This window comes from Podarcis erhardii (genome assembly GCF_964252035.2).
Source record: "Podarcis erhardii genome assembly, chromosome: 10".
Classification (NCBI taxonomy): domain Eukaryota; kingdom Metazoa; phylum Chordata; class Lepidosauria; order Squamata; family Lacertidae; genus Podarcis; species Podarcis erhardii.
The window spans coordinates 67087299-67107245 of record NC_138500.1 but is presented as its reverse complement, the minus strand read 5'-3'; the positions used below and the strand labels follow the sequence as shown (position 1 = coordinate 67107245).

The 19947-nt window shown below is 40.0% G+C and overlaps 1 protein-coding gene across 3 annotated transcripts in view; it reads right to left on the bottom strand.

Moving 5' to 3' along the window:
• The window catches only part of CELSR1 (cadherin EGF LAG seven-pass G-type receptor 1), a 155105-nt gene that overhangs the window by 59398 nt on the left and 75760 nt on the right, over window positions 1–19947 (bottom strand). For all 3 annotated transcript variants that reach the window (XM_081877753.1, XM_081877754.1, XM_081877755.1), the window contains exons 4-5: window positions 19469–19584; window positions 13320–13408 (exon numbers count right to left, since the gene is read on the bottom strand). In XM_081877753.1, the coding sequence (XP_081733879.1) occupies window positions 13320–13408; window positions 19469–19584 (205 nt within the window). The remainder of the gene's footprint in view (window positions 1–13319; window positions 13409–19468; window positions 19585–19947) is intronic.

Below are 19947 nucleotides of genomic sequence, written 5' to 3'. Positions count from 1 at the left end.
GCTTCACCTCCATCAAAACAGTACAATATAGATTACTATATGGTATCCATGACATACAGTGGTACCTTGGGTTACATACGCTTCAGGTTACAGACTCCGCTAACCCAGAAATATTACCTCAGGTTAAGAACTTTGCTTCAGGATGAGAAAAGAAATCGTGCTCTGGCGGTGTGGCAGCAGCAGGAGGCCCCATTAGCTAAAATGGTGCTTCAGGTTAAGAACAGTTTCAGGTTAAGAACAGACCTCCGGAACGAAAAGAGAGGACCCAAATAATTACCGCCCAGTCCGTCTGACATCAATACCAGGGAAGATTCTGGAGCAGATCATTAAGCAAAACAGTCTGTGAGCACCTAGAAAGGAATGCTGTGATCACCAATAGTCAGCATGGATTTCTAAAAAATAAGTCATGTCAGACTAACCTGATCTCCTTTTTTGACAGAATTACAAGCCTGGTAGATGAAGGGAACGCAGTGGATGTAGCCTACCTTGATTTCAGCAAGGCATTTGACAAGGTGCCCCATGATATTCTTGTAAAGAAGCTGGTAAAATGTGGACTTGACTATGCTACCACTCAGTGGATTTGTAACTGGCTGACTGACCAAACCCAAAGGGTGCTCATCAATGGTTCCTCTTCATCCTGGAGAAGAGTGACTAGTGGGGTGCCACAGGGTTCTGTCTTGGGCCCAGTCTTATTCAACATCTTTATCAACGACTTGGATGATGGACTCAAGGGCATCCTGATCAAATTTGCAGACGATACCAAACTGGGAGGGGTGGCTAACACCCCAGAGGACAGGATCACACTTCAAAACGACCTTGACAGATTAGAGAACTGGGCCAAAACAAACAAGATGAATTTTAACAGGGAGAAATGTAAAGTATTGCACTTGGGCAAAAAAATGAGAGGCACAAATACAAGATGGGTGACACCTGGCTTGAGAGCAGTACATGTGAAAAGGATCTAGGAGTCTTGGTTGACCACAAACTTGACATGAGCCAACAGTGTGACGCGGCAGCTAAAAAAGCCAATGCAATTCTGGGCTGCATCAATAGGAGTATAGCATCTAGATCAAGGGAAGTAATAGTGCCACTGTATTCTGCTCTGGTCAGACCTCACCTGGAGTACGGTGTCCAGTTCTGGGCACCACAGTTCAAGAAGGACACTGACAAACTGGAACGTGTCCAGAGGAGGGCAACCAAAATGGTCAAAGGCCTGGAAACGATGCCTTATGAGGAACGGCTAAGGGAGCTGGGCATGTTGAGCCTGGAGAAGAGGAAGTTAAGGGGTGATATGATAGCCATGTTCAAATATATAAAAGGATGTCACATAGAGGAGGGAGAAAGGTTGTTTTCTGCTGCTCCAGAGAAGCGGACACGGAGCAATGGTTCCAAACTACAAGAAAAAAGATTCCACCTAAACATTAGGAAGAACTTCCTGACAGTAAGAGCTGTTCGACAGTGGAATTTGCTGCCAAGGAGTTTGGTGGAGTCTCCTTCTTTGGAGGTCTTTAAGCAGAGGCTTGACAACCATATGTCAGGAGTGCTCTGATGGTGTTTCCTGCTTGGCAGGAGGTTGGACTCGATGGCCCTTGTGGTCTCTTCCAACTCTATGATTCTATGAACCTGAGGTACCACTGTACTGTAATCTATTGTGTGTGCTTGAACTGATAATTAGCAGACTAGTGGGTAAAAAAGGAATGAGTGAAGAAAGAAGATAACTGGATGTGTGTAATCTAGAGTCCTGTGCAGGAACTCAAAGTGTATGTTTTTAGAGGTGTGGCACAGATTGTGACTGCGCCAACTGGTCTTTGCTTATGGAGGACATATGGGCATAGTGCCCTATGGGCATAGGGCTCAACCATGCATTCAGCATATCCAATTCTTCTAGTGGACAAATAATGTACTGTATTGGCCTGAATATAAGCCTCACTCTCCCCCCCCCCAATTCTGACAGTGAAAAGTTAAAATGCAGCTTAAATTTGCGACCTTATAAAAATGGGCTTTTACGATATCGCTGCTGAAACAGGCATACATTAAAATGGAACCAAAAAAATGTTTTATTGGCGATTTGCGAGCTTGAGACTGATCATTTGCCATTTACCGGTGTGAGTGCCTGCGGAACTGTAGCAACTGAGTAGCGATTTGCGATTTTAGTGATTGTATAGCAACTTTTGCGGGCTTGCGAGATCAAAGGCTTAAATTGGCTCAGAGTTACAATTCTACCAACCAGCAACGATTTTCAGCCTGTAACCCAATTTTAAGGGAGCGGCTTATATTCGGGTATTGTCTTTTCTTCTCTCTCCCCCCCCCCCTTGAATTGTAAAGGTGCAGCTTATTTGCGGGTGCGGCTTATATTCGGGCCAATACTACCATTGCATCTACACACACAAACCACTATGCAGAAGTGCCAATGTGTGAAGTGGATTGAAAGGGGCGGATAAAGTCAGCCAGCACGTCCACAATCTCCAGTGAGTAGACTTGGAACTTCTGAACTGGGCTTACAAAACAAACGGATAAGAATCCATGACTTAATACACATTGATGTGTGTCTGTCTTTTCCCTTATAAAAAATGCCAGGTCATGAGACCATAAATTCCAGTTACCAAGATGCCAGATCACAGAGGCTGGGTGAAGGTCTGCATTAGACACAGGCTAATTGCAGAGCCATGCGGATGTTCTGGAGAAGAGGCAAATAAAATAGTTTCAGTTTTTAGTACTATTTGTCAATGGTAAGTTGTGAATTTACACATTTCACACAATGATGGCAGATTATAGATAATGCCATGTTGACTTAGGTAGGACATTCAACTCTTGTTCAAATACGCAGGCAGAAGAATTGACAATGAGAGAGCCGTCCTTCCAAGAGCTCTGCAAGGTCATGCAATGATCATGACTGACAATGGAATTTGGTCCATGGTCCACAACCAGGCCTGTAGGGATTGATGCAGGGGCACCCTTAAGGGAAGTGGGCAGACAAAGTAGAGTATATTGTGCATGCAAAATTTCAATATTATGATGAGGAATTCAAAACATCAGTCTCGGTTACAAAAAAGAAAGAAAACCTGTGTCGTGCTAACTTATGGCAATGAGTCCTGTGTGAATGGATGTTGCAGCGGTATAGTCATCTAAAAGAGTCCAGGTACCACTCTCTTCTTTCATCCCTATCTCTTGTCTAGTTCAGGAAGAAGTGATATAATGAATCAATACCATGAAGCATTATGGAAAGGGAAGGGAAGTCTCACCCACCACTGGCATATTGCAAAATATGGGTTTATTTTTTGTATAATTCCACTTCGTTTGAAAAAAAAATCTCTTCCTTTTTCTAATTGCAAAGTCTTTGATCAGATCCTCAAAACTAATCTTAGGTAACATATCTGCTTCTAAACTTAGTAGAGATAAGGCATCCAGCCTGCCTTGTTGCATAGTTTTTCTGCTGGGATTTTAAAAAATATACTACAACTGAGAAAATGAATGCTCAGCTGAGAAATTTGTGGCCACTGATGTTAAAAACCTGGGAATGGAAAATTTATGTGGTCCCCCCCCCCGCCCTAAGCATATGCTTAATGGTTAATCCAGCCCCGCCTGAAGGATATAGGAGGGCCTCAGCTTCCTGGCCCCTGATCACAGTGATGATTTCATCACTATGTGCCAGGGAGAGAGAGTTTTCCTATCCCTAAATTCTCTGTATTGTAGTTGTGACAAGATGTCTGCATATGCTATTTTTAAAAAAATACTGTAATGACACAGGCAAGGTCTGCAACTTACAACACCAATAAATATTCGTTCCATCAACTGTAGACTGGGGCAGATTTTCCTCAAGTATAAAGTACAATGTTTTGCTGATGCAGCACACTGCATTCAAAACCCTCCCTGAGCCAACTGTAAGGCTGACCAGCTAGAATATCATTAACGCAGACAAAAAAAACTTGGGGCACTTGAGTGTGAGAGCAAATTAAACATGCAAGCCTCCTGCCAGACCAAATGCATTGTGTACGATGAGCCAACAAATTTGTATCACTTGAGATGCGTTTGAGCTTTGTGTAACTGAAGAGTTCACTCCAAATTCTTCGGCAAAGCAAAAGCCTTAGCCCAGGAGTCAGCAAACTTTTTCAGCAGGGGGCCAATCCACTGTCCCTCAGACCTTGTGGGGGGCCGGACTAATTTTTTTTTTGGGGGGGGGAATGAACAAATACCCCAGAGATGCATTTTAAATAAAATCACACCTTATACTCATGTAAAAACACACTGATTCCCGGACTGTCTGTGGGCCAGATTAAGAAGGCAGTTGGGCCACATCCAGCCCAACTAGTTTGCCTACCCATACCTTAGCCTTTCACAAAGAAGGGCCCCTCTCTTACAGTTTTGAACTTTGTCAAAGGCTTGGAAAGTTTACGTCTCGTAAACCATCCCTGTTTGAAAGCCATGGAAACACGGGGGTGGGGGGGTGGGGAATCAAGTCTGTTACAAAGAAAGCTGATTTTTCTCCACCGCCAGCTGCCCTGCTGGATTACAGCTCACTTGACTAGTGGGTGATAATGAAAAATATCCTGCCACATACTAACTGCCACTAACAAAGAAATGTTTTGAAGTTAGATTTCTCCCTGGTGGGAGTGTGTTACAATTTTTCTGCTTATGCATAGTTTGATAAAGTATGTGATCAAATGATTCTATTCAGACGGCTTGTGAATATTCCTGGTTTCTCCCCGTTCCATACAATTCTCAGAACCTATGACGTTAGGCATCTGTCATCATTTCCTCATTTTGAGCAAGTGCTAGCTCCTCCTAATACAGGCCGTGGATGAGCAGCCTAGGAATAAAGGGAATCTACTTCCCGGCTTGCAAACGAGGAAGAAGGGGCTTCCTGGAGATGAAGACTGCTGGGATTGTCAGACTCCCCAAGCCCTTTCACAGATGCTGTTTGCACTGATTCTGTTTGTATCCTCTGGCACCTATTTTGAAACTCTGCATATTTCCAAAATCCTGCAGGTCCGAAGTGAAGTTATTCCAACGTTAAAATGACCACACGGGTATGCTTACATATTAATAGCTGGTATTCACAAAGATTCATGGATGTACATATGCATGTAAAATCTTAGTATTTTATTAGATGTAAACTTTTGAATCCTTCTTAGGAGAGCTCCTTGCTGGTGGCTTTCCATCTCAGGCACCCAGTTGCAGGATGCTTTCTTAATTTTCTTCAGGTGGAGTTGAAGCAGGTTGAGATGGTGGTGGAAAGGGAGGGAATGGACTGAACAACATTTGATTTGTCAAAATGCTTGTCTGTCACTTCAAGCCGTGAAGATGAGCAGGCAGCACATCTGAAGAATGTGCTGTGATCACCCTCTATAGTGAGCAACCTTTGTAATATTTATGTCTGTCTCCTTATTACGTAATATTATTCATAGGAATATATATACATAGCCCCATCATAGCAAGATTCTGTAACTGCACAAGCATTAGGATCAAAGCAAAGATCTTTTAGCTGCATAAGCACTAGAGTATGTGTTGCTACAGGTAGCAATTAATTGTTAGGGGAATTTTTTTATTTTTTATTTTTTGCCCTTTCTACTGATGGTGGCAAACACAATGTTGTGCTAGCCTTCCAGGGGTGCTGGGCTGAAAGAGGAGTGAACATATGGGGCAGTTGTTGACCCCACAACCCTATTCTGAACCCCTGTGCAGTAGCATCAGTGAGCACCTATACCCAGCACAGTATCTCTGAAGTAGTGGCGGGCAGATTGGAATCATATAGGCCCTCTGATGTTAAAGAGTTAATTTATAAGACTGGGCCTTTAGGAATCCCTTTCCAATAATCAGATGTGCATGAACACATCTGCTACCAGTTTGAAAGAAAACCACCACACAGCAGGCCTGCACAGTGATATTTAATACTGATATTTTGAATTGCCATCCCATTTATATACCAATTTACCAAGCACAAGTTTTCAAGCAGCTGAAATATCCAATTTATATCACATCCACATTCAATTCACACTCTGAAACAGATGTTATTTTCAGTCACAGCCTTGTTACAATAATCTTCTCCAATGATACTGTTTATGCAGATAATCCTTTCCAATCCTTTAATGAATTAGTTCTGAAGGCACTGGGACTAATATCGTTGATTCTCTCTCTCTGACTACGATCTCTGTTGGTGACAATTGCACCACAAATTGTGAAAATAATTGTGTGTGGAATTTCAGCCAAATCCTCATTTCAGATGTCATCCATAATTTTGTTATATGCTGCTTCTCCAGCCATCTATGTCCCGGCACCATCATCAATGAAGTCACCAGCTGACCAAGACATAGGGATCAAGACAACCAGGTGGAAAGCACCTTTATGGCTGCCTAGTCTTGAAATGTTCTTGAAGCACTACAGAATGAAGTTACAGACAGGCATCTGACACACTGCTGTATAACAAATGGAAGACACTCAAGTGTGCTAAAATAACATTTCAAAACATACCTTGTGTTCTCTAATAATCTGGTAATGTCTACGGCTATAACTCTAAGCATATTAACCAGGAAGTAAATCTCACTGAACTCAGCAATACATATTTCTGACTAGATAAATACATTGGCAATCAAATTTCCAAGCTCTAAGAAATGGAGTTGGGAAGTTTGTGGGCAAAATATTTTCATCAAGGAATGACTAAAAGTGCAACCCAATAATAGTTTTAGTTATTCTGTGGATATTCAGCTGCAGCTACAAATGGAGGAATTATAATTCAGTGGTAGAACACATGTTATGGATGCCAATCAGACAATTCTGAGAGGTATTGATCAGCAAATAAAATGAGGACAGAACAGCTATACTACAGCTACATCATACAAAGATCCATTCACTGTTCAACTAGAGTCCTTTAATGTTATAACAACATGTCACAAAATTATTAGATTTGATTAGGTGCACACTATGTTTAATTCCTTACCGATATAATACAAGTGCATGATTTTATCTGCATTCTGTAGATTGCCTTGAATTTTATCTGTTTTAAAAGGCATACAGATGAATTGAGCTAGAATTTGATACACTTTCTTAGTAATTTTGATTTCTGACTGTGCCATCTACACTGTGCTGTGCTTGGGCGTGTGGCATCATGTCTGCACAATATTGTATAATAACAGGATACTTCTAAGCACACGCAATAGGTGTATATCTGAGATGAACAGAATGTGTTCTGTGAGCTCCATCCAGATATAAAAAAAAATATTTTAAGACTTGGCACCTATCAATTGATAGATGATTAAGTTTATATACCTTTAATACTTGTATAGAATCTTTATACTAGACTCAGTCTGGCAAGCTGTTAAGACACATCAACAGTCAGCATTCTTGCATGCACACATGTTCTCTCTAGGAATCTAGAGAGACAGGGAATCACAATGATTCATTGCTTTGGCTATTTTGCATCCTTTGCAAAGAGGATGAAGTTTCCACCTCAGCCATCCCCTGGGATTGTGACATATACCCGACCTTTACCTTTATTGTAAAGGTAACTGTTGCCACCACACTTAAGACTTTGAATGTTCGTTCCTCCAGTTTACAGGTTTTGGGAAGGGAGAACAAAAAAGTTCTTGCTATGTATTGCCACAGTAGAACATGCTCCTCCTTAACCTCTTCTGGGGAAATGGCTAGACTGAATTGCCAGTGAGGGGCTGGTGTACAGCTGCAGTGTTTGTTTCATGATAACTTGTGTAAGTCACCACTATGGACACCTTCTGGAAAGAGCTCACTGCTCCTAAAAAGTGCTTTCAGTAAAAGTGGCCTAGCTGTATGGATTCTTCTGACTGCTGGCTTTTATTTCCTTGTAAGCTGGGCACATTACTACACATTGTGTAGTGAAGGTGTGGCTGGCCACAGATCTCTCTTCAACTACACATTTCCATATGGATCCTATTAGATTGTGATTATTATTATTTTTAATCCATTAGGCAAACTGCTAATCTAAACTATCTGGAATAAAAGGTGTTTAGGTTTTAGGTTGGTTGATGACTTTTCAACAAATTAAAGGTATATTAATTCCAAAACACAAATATCATTACTATTAATAACTCAGAAATCAATTCTAACTGGCACATTCTCAGATTGCAATCTAAACAATTACCCTGGTATTTACCTATGACGTTAGATAGCATTGTTCTCCAGAGGATAACAGTGAGATAACTAGGGACTGGTATACAGTGGAGCAAATGATAATCTCAGAGGTACAGTATGACTGTGGTCACATAACAGGTGACTGCTATCATCATGCAAAACCTGTTTTCCAGAAGGAAGTGAGATAATCTATCTTCCAGTTGCAGAGGCAGCCAGGGCTGCAGGATATGTTATGTTACCACAAATGGATCTTGCATTTGTTGACTGGAGATTGCAGAGGTGTATTTTTTCATATATGCTTTGCTCAAAACAAATTGCCCAATCAGCCTGTCAAGGCTGCTTTACATACCTACCAATGGAAAAACAAGCTGCAGAATTCTGTTGACTGTTACACAGCATGTTAGGATTTAAGAGGCTACTCTCTAATTTTCATTAAGTGTATGCAATTGTTAGTATTGTTCAAATTGTGTAATTTGCTTTGGCATTCCCATGAAAAAGACATGCTCAATTTAATTTTGGATAAAGCTTCACTTTGTATTAAAGAAAAGATAATTTAGTTGGTAGATTAAAGATAACATGGTTCACAGCAAGGGGATTTGGAAGCACATCAAAGATTTTAATTTTAAAAACTCCTGCTCCACAAAATCAGTCAAAGTCCTGTTTTCCTTTCAAGACTTATTGCAGGTGGTGTAATAAGTTAAAGATACCTGTGAAGCCTTGAAACTTTACAACATAATTCATCCAAAGTGGAAACACTGGAATTTCTTCCAAGTTTTAAGGAGGTGCATTTCTGTTTAAGGGATCTTTGTAACAATTGTGTCTCATTTGCCTCAAATGTTAAGAAAACAACAAAATGTTATATTTGCCTATTTCTATCATCATGAATTACCGGTATATTTATCAATTTTTTCAAATAGTATAGTAAAAATGAGATTGATACTGGAGGTTTCCTGGTGGTCACCTGTCTATTTGACTGATCTAAGAATAAAGCTCTTTTTAAAAACTCTCTCGTTATGTATATATTTGTGTGTGTGTGATACACACACATATATACAGTATGCAGAACTTGAAGAGATGCTAATTATTACAAGTGTTTCAGAGAGAGGGCCATGTAAAGAGATCAGCATATAGATAAATGCAAATATGTTTAGGGAGCAAGAGAACTTTGTTTTGCCTTGGTTGCTAACACTGGCTAAACAACATAGTATTGAACCAATTTAGTAGAACAGAGATGAAATATACAGGAAGAACAACGCTAAAACAGAAATCCAGAATGATAAGGTAATAGATTTGCTGGGAGAGGAAGGAGAAAGCAATAGAGAGACCTAGAAATAATGCAGATATGAAATTAATAGAAAAGCTGCCTTACTTTCAAACCTGCTCTATTTATGCAGTTCAAGTAGAGCAATACACTGGAGTTATTATGACGTGTCTGAGTTGTATCAAGTTTAGACATAACATCCATTTATCTTGGCATAGCCCATAATCCCTAAATTATCTATGTCTTAGCAAACCCCTCATAGTGCTTTTTTAAAATCTTAGTCCTCCTTAAAACAAGAGTCTGCCAATGAATTGCCTCCAAATACATACCACTGGAGGCAAAAGTGCTGTTCTCTGCCTCAGTCAAACAAGGGATGGAATCCTGACGAGAAAAGGGGAGCAGAAGGCAGGGCTGTGGCTTAGCCTTGCTTAAATCACCCACCCAGCAGAGGGTAGTGCGCATGCATGTGTGCCAACAATACACCAAAAGGCCACTAGAGCTTCTGTAGCCTCAGAGAGGACCAGAAGCTTCCTCTACTGTTTCTAGTAAGATTCAATAGGCAGTTGCTTCAATGCAATAATTCCGTAGCATCATCCTAACAATCTTTCAGAAAGATCCACCATGAACAAGCTTTCTTCAGATGCCACCATTTGAGGTATGGAGGATGACTATTTGCTGGTGGGACCACCAACTGTGGAATGTCTTCCCCAGACGAGCTTACTAGGCACCAACCTTGATGTTACTTCAGTGCCAGGAAAATGAATTTTTATTTTATTTCCCCTGACTTTTTCATCCTCTGTAAATTGCCTTTGTTTGTTTGTTTGTTTTTATTTTGCAGACTACTTTCATATAGTGGTGTTCTAATGCTTTTGTTTTAATCTGTTTTACTGCAATTTTAACTTCATGTACATAACCTGTTGCAGGGTGAGGAATTAAGTAAATAAAAGCTAGACATCTGCCTGGCATGTGACTGTGATCTGATCCTGAGACTGCTTGCACCAATTTTGTTCCCAAAGCAGCATATTAATTTACTTGAGCTCAGAGAGGCAGAATCTGGTTTTTAGAATAGGTGCAAAATTAGCTTGTACACAAAATTTGCAAAGCATTTTCCCACCTATTTTCAAACATGAATAATTATACTGCTAGAAGACATCTATCACTTGGGGGTGGGGAGAGCAAAAGAATCATGAAAATGAGACAAAGGTTTATTTTTAACCAGTGTGTGGGATCACTTTCCTTTTTAAAGAATACCCTGGAGCTGTCTCAAGTCCTTATCTTTTTGGCAGCTGCTTAGAATTCTAAACCAACAACCACTGCTAAGAAATCCAGACTTCAGTTGATATATGCTCCTTTTCCCAGGCTTCTTGGCCAATGGGCAGGAATGGCTTCAGCAAAAAAACTATGAATTACTCTATCATCTGTCGTTTTATCAGCTTTCTATTAAAGCTACTTTCTGAAATAACACCCAAACGCAGAGTGTTTCTTCAGATTGTAAGGAAATTTATCACGGGGTCCAAGCACACAGATAAAACAAGCTACAACAGATGAAACAAGCTACAAATATTTGTAATTGTATGGCAGGGAAGCAAAATAAGACTGAAAATAAAAATACACACAGGAATGGGTAAGTTTCCTTCATTAAAGAACTTAAAGCAGGCTGAAACAGTGGAATTGCTCATTTTGTTCACACACTGAACCATGGCTGAGGGTTACCAGAATGAGCAGCAGTGAGCCCTAGGCTTTATGTGCAGCTGCAAGGACCAGTTTGGAAGCCTTTGCTTTCATTTTTGCTTAACTACAGCTTGTTGTGATGTCCAAAGCCAGACAAACCATAGTTCATATGGTTTCTTGAAGCAAGCCAATTTCAAACCATGGGGTATGAAGATAGGTGGTTCCAACAAATCATAATTAAGATTGCTTCAGTCACAGAAGTGGTCCAGCCAGCCATTTGGAGCCAATATGTGGAGACTTCATGAATATCCTGAATCTCTATATTCAAGCTATAATATGATTTTCAATGACGCAGCATCCTTATTGATATAATTCTTTTGTCTTTTTTTCATCATCCTGTATACCACTAAACAGCAACTAATTTACCCAGAAGGCTGCTTTGAGAATGGACGCAGAGTCAGAAGGCCAAGACTCCTACGTCCTCATAAGAGGACTACTAACAAATCAGGATGCTACATATGCTACTTAATTGACCCACCTCTTTTCTTCATGGTTTGGCAACTGGCGAGAGTAAGAAAGAGTCTATCAGGGAACTGAATTTGTCTGAGGTAAGTTTTCAGCTACTGACTCCTGCTATGTGGTTTAAACATGAGAACCCTCTATATCTAATCCAAATTGTTTTGGCTACAGAAGCAGATCAGGTAACCATTTGGAGCAGCAGAATTCAATGGGAAATGCATGTCCAATCTCTCCTTGGCTTTGGTACAGTTAGCTCTCCATGTGTATTGAGACTCTCCTGTGTTTCAGAATTCTCTCGGACAACTAGGGAAATCCTGAGGTCCTCTTATAGTTTGTATCAGAGTGTCTTGCCACTGGAGTTGTCACTCTGCCCCGCCCTACCCCATCCTGCCTAAAGTGCCAAACAAACCATGAGACACCCCTGAACATTATAATACTTGAAACATTTGAAAACCCAGAGACCTGCAATACATTTACAAGCTTATCATGTGATGAAAAAAATCCTACTCTCATCATTTTGCTTCCTAAGCTTAGGAAAAGAATGCATTGTGTACCATTAAAGTGCTAATTATTCAATCAGCAATTGTATGAATATATCCTCCATCTCATCAAGAAGCAACTATATTCCTCATAAAGTTCCCAAGCAGAAATTATTGATCATGCTAATGATGAAATCATTAAGTCAAATCAGCCAGGGTTCTTGGACTTTTATCAGCTGATAATCAAGGCACGATCCAATCAAACCAGCATCTTGAAGCCCCATTTAGTGTGTGCTTAAATCTTTCTAATTGAAATTAATGACACTAAAATGTGCTTAAGTTTGACTGGATTTTAAGTGTGCCAAATACTTACTGTAAACTCTAAGGAGGATGTACTTAACTAAGACAAAGAATTCTAATCGTTGAACAGGCCAACGAAAGCATGGTGGCATCAGGGATTCAGTGCCATTATAACAAGATACAAAATTGAACAATGTAAGAGAAACACCAAACCTTATCCACCAATTAAACTCTTCAGAATGTGCAACAGGTAACATTTTTACTTGAAATGCAGACTCAAGATTATATATTTCTTAAAACCTCAGAGACAACATGGTAGAGCCAGATGCTTTAGAAGTGGCAATTATTTGCTATTATCTTCAGTCTAAATTGTTAAATTGAAAATGGCATTCAGCCAATGAATTCAGAGCTATTTCTTTGTTTATGTTGTTTTTTCTCTCCCTGGATATTTACCAAGAGCTTCTGACTTAATTATGCTACAAATACAGCAACAACAACAACAAAAAGAATCTGAATAATTGCTCTCTTTACGTTTAAAAATAAAGAAAGGCTTCCCCTGAATCAGCAGTTTCTTATGACAGGAGGAGTTTAGTGCCCAAAACAGAGCTCTTACTCTCACAAGTTGAAACCCATATTGTTCATTTAAAGGAGGATGCTGATCTGTATGCAACCTGCTGGACTTGATTTTCTAAGGCTTTACATATGCACCACTGCCTAGTGGACAGCAGCCATGGCAGCCTCACTGGCAGAGATACAGAATCTTACACCAACAGTGCTAAGGGTTAGAGCCAGCCACTCTATTGCTCTTTTAAAGCAGGGAGTATTATGTCTCAAATAAAAACTTCCATCCCAGCAACATGCTTTGGCTAAATGTAGGTCCACTGTACAAGTCTAAAGACTGGCTCTGGTTCTCTTGAGCAAATAAGCTGGCCAATTTGAATGAAGAAGAATTCAGTTCACAAAAATATATCCCAAACATGTTGCCTTACCTTGTTATAGTACTGCACCTGGACAGAGTGCCACTGCCCATCACTAACCCCTCCTGGAACAAAGGGGGCAACTGTCGTAGTGGTTTCCCCTGAAAGGTTGCATGAAAGAGAAAGAAAAACAGTCATCTTATAAAGTTCCACTACACTCTCATCTTTGTAATTAACAAAAATGTTGATTAGCAGTTGAGGGAAAACTTTCCATTCTTCTTCCTGCACTTGACTGCATTGAGGGCAGGAGTGGAGAGAGGGTTGCCTTTCTCCAAGTTATGCATTCATTCATTCATTCATCATTGGCACTGGCATCATTCTCACATTTAGAAAACAAAAGCCAAGAAGGTATTGACACTTAAATTCCTTCACAAATAAATGACAACAAAACAACTAGCTGCAGAGTATAAACTGTGTTTACTATAAACTTTGGCTTGATATAAATTATGATAATGCAAACAATATTCAAATTTGTTAATTACGCTCCTACAAATATAGAGGATTACACCCCCTATATCTAGTGTTCTGGTGCTTAAGAAGGTGGCAGTCCTCAAATTTTAACTAAAGAGTGAAAACACTTTTCCTGACAAAAGGTAAATATTTAGGGCAAATACAGATTGTGCAAACAGTTGTTACCCACAGAAAGAATGTGCGTTTTTGTGGCTTTCTTGTTTTTCCAGGCTGGGGTCTTACAGGACTGTCAGATAAGGTGTGAGGGAACAAAGAAAACATTTTTTGCCCTAGAAAGCTCCAGGAGTTCTAACCTTGCAATTAATGGCATTGCTTCCTTTCTTTTCCGTTAAAATGTCTTTTAAAGATTGGATCCGATAAAGCAGAGAATGTCAGATTAATTGTGCATACCAGTACAACCAGCCTGGTGACTATTCACTGCTGTTCTGAGGTAAGAACAAACATCTACAGCAAAAGTACACAAGGTCCTGTCAAATTGGTCAGGCAGAGTTTGTTATGAATGACTACTTAGACAAAAAGTTTCCATTAGAGAAGAATAAGAAAAGAAAACATTAAAAAACCCCGATGCATACGATAAACCACTGTATTTCTAGCTGTATTCATGCAAACGTTTCCTTCAGTTTAACATACACACCTGCTCAGTTTATACAGACAGGCGTTAAACTGAAAGAGGAACACAAATACAGCCTCTTTTTAGAGGTTAGGCATTTCTGCAACGCTGACAAAAACAAGCAACGCAGAAGTAAGGCTCCCCTTATCTCAGTCCGCCACAAATAGAAAAGCTACTTCCATAGTAGGAAGCATTAAAGTTTCATTTCATAACAGTCGTAAAATGTATGTGCTTGTCTTTAAATCTGTGACAACTTTCCAACTTCTGTTTATTTTACAACACTGGTTATTCAAACAAAGTGGAAACTGAAAGCATTTCTGTTTGCCCAAGGTAGAGCATCTGATTTTGGGCAGCCCCCACCCACTCTGTTACTCACTGCAGCCCTCTATACCTCCTACAAAATGTGCTCCTGGAAGTTGGGCAACCCTTGGGAACAGTTTGGTATATGGATTAGAATTCATACCTGGCTGGTGAAAACTGAATGCCCCGCCCCTGCCTTGCACAAGAGTAAGCACTTTCCACACCACTGAATTATATGTTGTGATTTTGCCCCATGTTGTCCCTCAGAGGCTTCTATACTCAAGAGTTTGTACATGTAGGTCATGGTTGCTGAGATGCTTTGTGACCTTTATTTGCTCATATTACAGAATGCAATGTGAATCAGATGTAAGGCTATGTGTCACTTATTTTATTAAAGGATAGTTTTAAAATGATGCGCTGCATCTATTAGCATCAGGATCTATGCCTGAGCAACAGGACTTCTTCTCCCTTTCCAGCCTTCCCAACCTGCTCTGAAACAGATTCGGGGAGGGGACTGGGGGGCACATGGGGAGAGGAAGTCCTGTTGCATAGATGGACATCCTTGCACTAAAAGGACCACTTAATTGCATACAACCCAACAGCTCTTGTATCAAGTCATCCCAAAGTAGCTGCACGTGGCAAATTGTGACCAGATGGGAATGAATAATAGCATTAAAAATAAAATTCAACCAGTTCAATGGGGCCCAAAATACTGGTATCACTTGCACCCACGCTGACTGCAGGCACTGAAATATTGCTTTATATATTGGTTTTTCTTGCTGGATCAGAACACCTGACTCTCCCCTGACTTACAAATTTTCCATTTTAAAAGGGAAATGTTTTCATGGATATGATTTTTCATGAAGCAGACTTATGATAAAGGAACACAGCCATGCTGATAAAATTTAATATCTCAAAGATCTTATGTAGTATTTAAGAATGTATATACAAGTATGGCAGTCCTCTTTTTCTCTGTTTCTTCTCTATAGTATTTTAGCACAAATCTTTCGCAAATAACGTCTGGCTTATACAGACACAAAACAGGACAGCAGCCTTCCTCTTGCATCACTATTGCTCTTTCTTAATAAAAAAAGTGCTTGAGGGTGCAGACACCAACAAATAATTGATACCATCTAGACAGAAATCTTCTCTGGTTACTATATATACCATAGGTTGATTTCCAATTAGACTTAGCAGATATAGAAAGTATTGCTTTGGGCAAAATGCTTCACATCTAATTATATCTCTTGCATGAAAGTGTAGGAGAGTGCATTTAAGGTCCAGAATACTCACACACCAAAGCTCCTATGACTCTCAGAATTGATGCACAGCTTACTTAAGCCAAAATATGTGGGTTTCGGCCTTTTTAGTTTTACTGAACTCAATAGCCACCAGCACCCAGCAACTTCCTTAAAATGTGCATTTTTATTCTTCCTTCTCCATTTCTATGAAGCCCATCCCTCTACCTGACAACCCAAAAAACTATTGTCTTCAATTTTTAAAACTGTGCCCTGGCTAACAGATCCAACTCATCTTAAAGACAAGGTGTGTTGCTGCTTAATGAGTGTAAAGGAAATACAAATAAGTTTCAGTCAACTAAGCTTTCATCAGACATGCATAAAAGAAGTGGTAGAGACCACATACGTTTCGACAGTTAACATAATCTGCTTCCATGATCACTTTCATAAACCTAAGACCATCTTAAGTGCAACTAATATTCCTATTGTAAACGGAAACATTCAAATGCAAAAACACCCCAAAGCATAATTAGATTGATTTATGCTTTTGAAAATCTCAGTTCCTTGTTAATACTTTGCACCCATGAACGGGGAAACTAACTGAATTTAAATTGGTAAGAATCATGGGTTACTTTATACCAGGATCGCTTACCCTTTCTCGACCCTTAGCCTCCTTTGAAGGCCAGCTGTGATGATGGCCTAAGTCATTTTGTCCAGCAACTGTGCCTTCAGTTTTGTGCATGCACACACATCTACACAGGCCGTACTTCAGTCCATACTCTCACTACACACGGTGTGTGTGTGGGTGTGTGTGGGTGTGGGTGTGAGAGAGAGAGAGAGAGAGAGAGAGAGAGAGAGAGAGAGAGAGAGAGATGCAGACACCCAGCAAACTCACACACAGAGACACAGGGGAAGCCGAGCTGTGGCTGTGAGGAAGAGATAAAGTGCTCTGAAGAGCAAACACAGATTTTTTTTCTACCTGCAGTGCTGAGCTGGGAAAAGAACCTCTCCTCTTAGAACTGCCCTGCTGCAATGGGAAGATAAAGTGCACTTTCTGCTCTTCAGAAAGCAAACTCCGAAAAGCAAAGATAGTGACTTTCCTCCCCATTATCGGCGGCACACTTCTCCCAGCCTACAGCTGCAATGGAAAGAAAGACCACTTGAGCATTCTTCCTCACCTTGCAAAGGTGCCTTGGTTTTCTTCCTCTTGTGTGCCACTACTGTTGGGAGGTCTTAATGCTCAGAAAACTAGCAGGAGCATTATCTTTTAAAAACAAAATTACTGTCCTGGAAGGCTTGGGGTGTCAAAAGTCATATATTCAAAAAATATGCTAGGTATATCAGCTTGGGAAGAAGAAGAGGAAGAGTTTGGATTTGATATCCCGCTTTATCACTACCCAAAGGAGTCTCAAAGCGGCTAACAATCTCCTTTCCCTTCCTCCCCCACAACAAACACTCTGTGAGGTGAGTGGGGCTGAGAGACTTCAGAGAAGTGTGAGTGGCCCAAGGTCACCCAGCAGCTGCATGTGGAGGAGCGGAGACGCGAACCCGGTTCCCCAGATTACGAATCTACCACTCTTAACCACTACACCACACTGAGCTGCTCTGAACCGTGGGTAGAATGGAGGCAATTTTGGAGGTTCTTGCTCCCCACTGCAGCCTCTAGAGGAGTTGCCAACCCTCTGGAGTACTTTTTAAAACATAAATAAAGTTTTTATTTATTTTCATGGTACAGAAGATAAATTTTGAGGAAAGAATAATTACAACAGTAAAGGCCAATAACTCGTCCTGATGAAATACAAACTTTTACCATGTCATTGTGTTAAAAGTTTCATTTGATTACTCTAAAAGATCATGCCACATTTTCCCGTGAGTGCTGGTTTGATTCCTGCCACAGTCTGAACAATTTATGTATTCAATAAAAATTTGATTATACATTATAAAAGGAATATGGATTGTGTTTGCCCTTTGCCGCTCTCACCTGGCATGTTAAGTTTCCTCTGGAGTACTTTTAAGCCGTATGTCAACCATCTCAAAATGTTTAAACCCAAAAAATAGCTTCTTCAATGATATCAGAATCAGAGTTCCAAAAGACTACATCTTTGCCTTATGCACATCAAAAACCAATCCAGCAGTTTTCAGTATTTCTGGCAGTTTTTTGAATTCCCTTCTTTAGTTCATTTAGTTACAGTGCCTGATGCCTGTTAGTTTGGGAGTAAGTCCCATTGTGTTCCATGGGGCGTACTCACAAAAAAGTGTGAATAGGATTGCAGCATGAGGCACTGAGCACAGTGGAACTTGCTTCTGCTACACATGAATAGTGTTGCCCTACTATGCGTTTTAATTCACTTAAGTCGAAAATGGGCCTACTTTTTGCTGCACTTTCTATTTTCAGCCACTGTGTGAATGGTCTGGTACAAAATATTGGGGGCATGTGCTTCAGTTTAAGTACATGAATGGTCCCATTGACTGCTAAAGCAATTTGGGAACACTCAGTACCTTATAAAATTAGGCACTCACAGCTCACTATTGTAGCAATGAATCCTTCAATGTAGTGTATAGTTGACAATGAAAACTTCTCATTCTGTTTTATAAAACCCATCATGTTCTTTATGCAATTGTATAGTGCGATACACACTTTAAAGAGCATTAAGTTGTACAAAATTGGAATTTCTGAGTAAGCATGCATAGGCTTATAATCTTATTTATTTCCCTTTTGAGCAGATCTCCTAATAGTCTAAAATCCATTTGCTTTGTGACTGTAAATCCAGTATTTGTTCCAGTGAACAGAACAACTGCAGACATTTTAGAAATACCCATGCACTAATTTGTTTGAAAACCACAGGTTTTGACCTATCATTTATATCTATATCTATAGCTGTATCTCTATATTTTTTTATATCTATCTATCTATCTATCTATCTATCTATCTATCTATCATCTTCTACATCTACTGCCTTTCTTCTTAATGGTTCATGGGATCAAAATCATACTTCTCACTCTAACACAGTATCCCCCAACTCTTCCCCACTCATGGACTAGGGGTGTGTGTGTGTGTGTGTGTGTGTGTGTGTCTTGGTGGACTACTTAATGATTTTCCACCTGTAATGTGCTGTGCTAGATGCTGCAAAAAGTTCAAATGTATTTTCACTGCTTCTTTCATTTATTATATATTGTATCTTACTGTATTGCGATTTGAATTGCATAGAATCCAAACTGTAAAGCAACAAAATACAGTGTCAGTAATAAATGAAGCACTCAAAATACAGTTAAAAACAATGTGAATATTTAATATTTACCACTTCCATCTTCAAAGAAAGAAATGGCATGAACCTCCCACAGTCCACAGCTTAGGAACCCCTGCTTTAGTCCATCACCAAGCATAGCCATGTGGAATTGCTGTTTTGTGCTTTTTTTAAAAATCTGGATACAACTGGGTGACTCACGCTACTGAGTTACCGTCCAGTTTCACTGACACATGCACACATCCAATAAGGAGCTACTGCTGGCTTTAGCAAGCAAAAAAGACAGAAATGTCTTACCTGCAGAGAACGTCAGCTGGATCTGTTCTTCAATTATTTCAAGTGCAATAAAATCATGTTTTTCATTAAAACGCCCATTGTAGAGAAGCAGAGCATTCCTTTCCCTGGTTGCAAACCTAAAACAGGTCAGGAAGCACACGGGAAGAATTATCTACAGCAAAGTTGCTCTGTAAACAAACCTCTTAAGAATTTCCCGCCACAACAGTTTCCTAAATATAATACATTGGGTGGCATTTAGTGCTAGTCCTAATCAGAGTAGACTCATTGAAGCTAACGGACATGACTAATTTAGATTTACTTTGCCAATTATTTTTTTTATTGAGTTTTACCAATTTTTAACAAGTTAACATCAAATCCAATATACATTTAAAAGTTGAATCCCCACCCTTCTTCCATGATGTTTTTGTTCCCACCCTTTCCTGCTGCATTTTTCTCCCAGTCAATTTTTGAGGGGCCTGCTATGAGTGCCAATCAGCCAA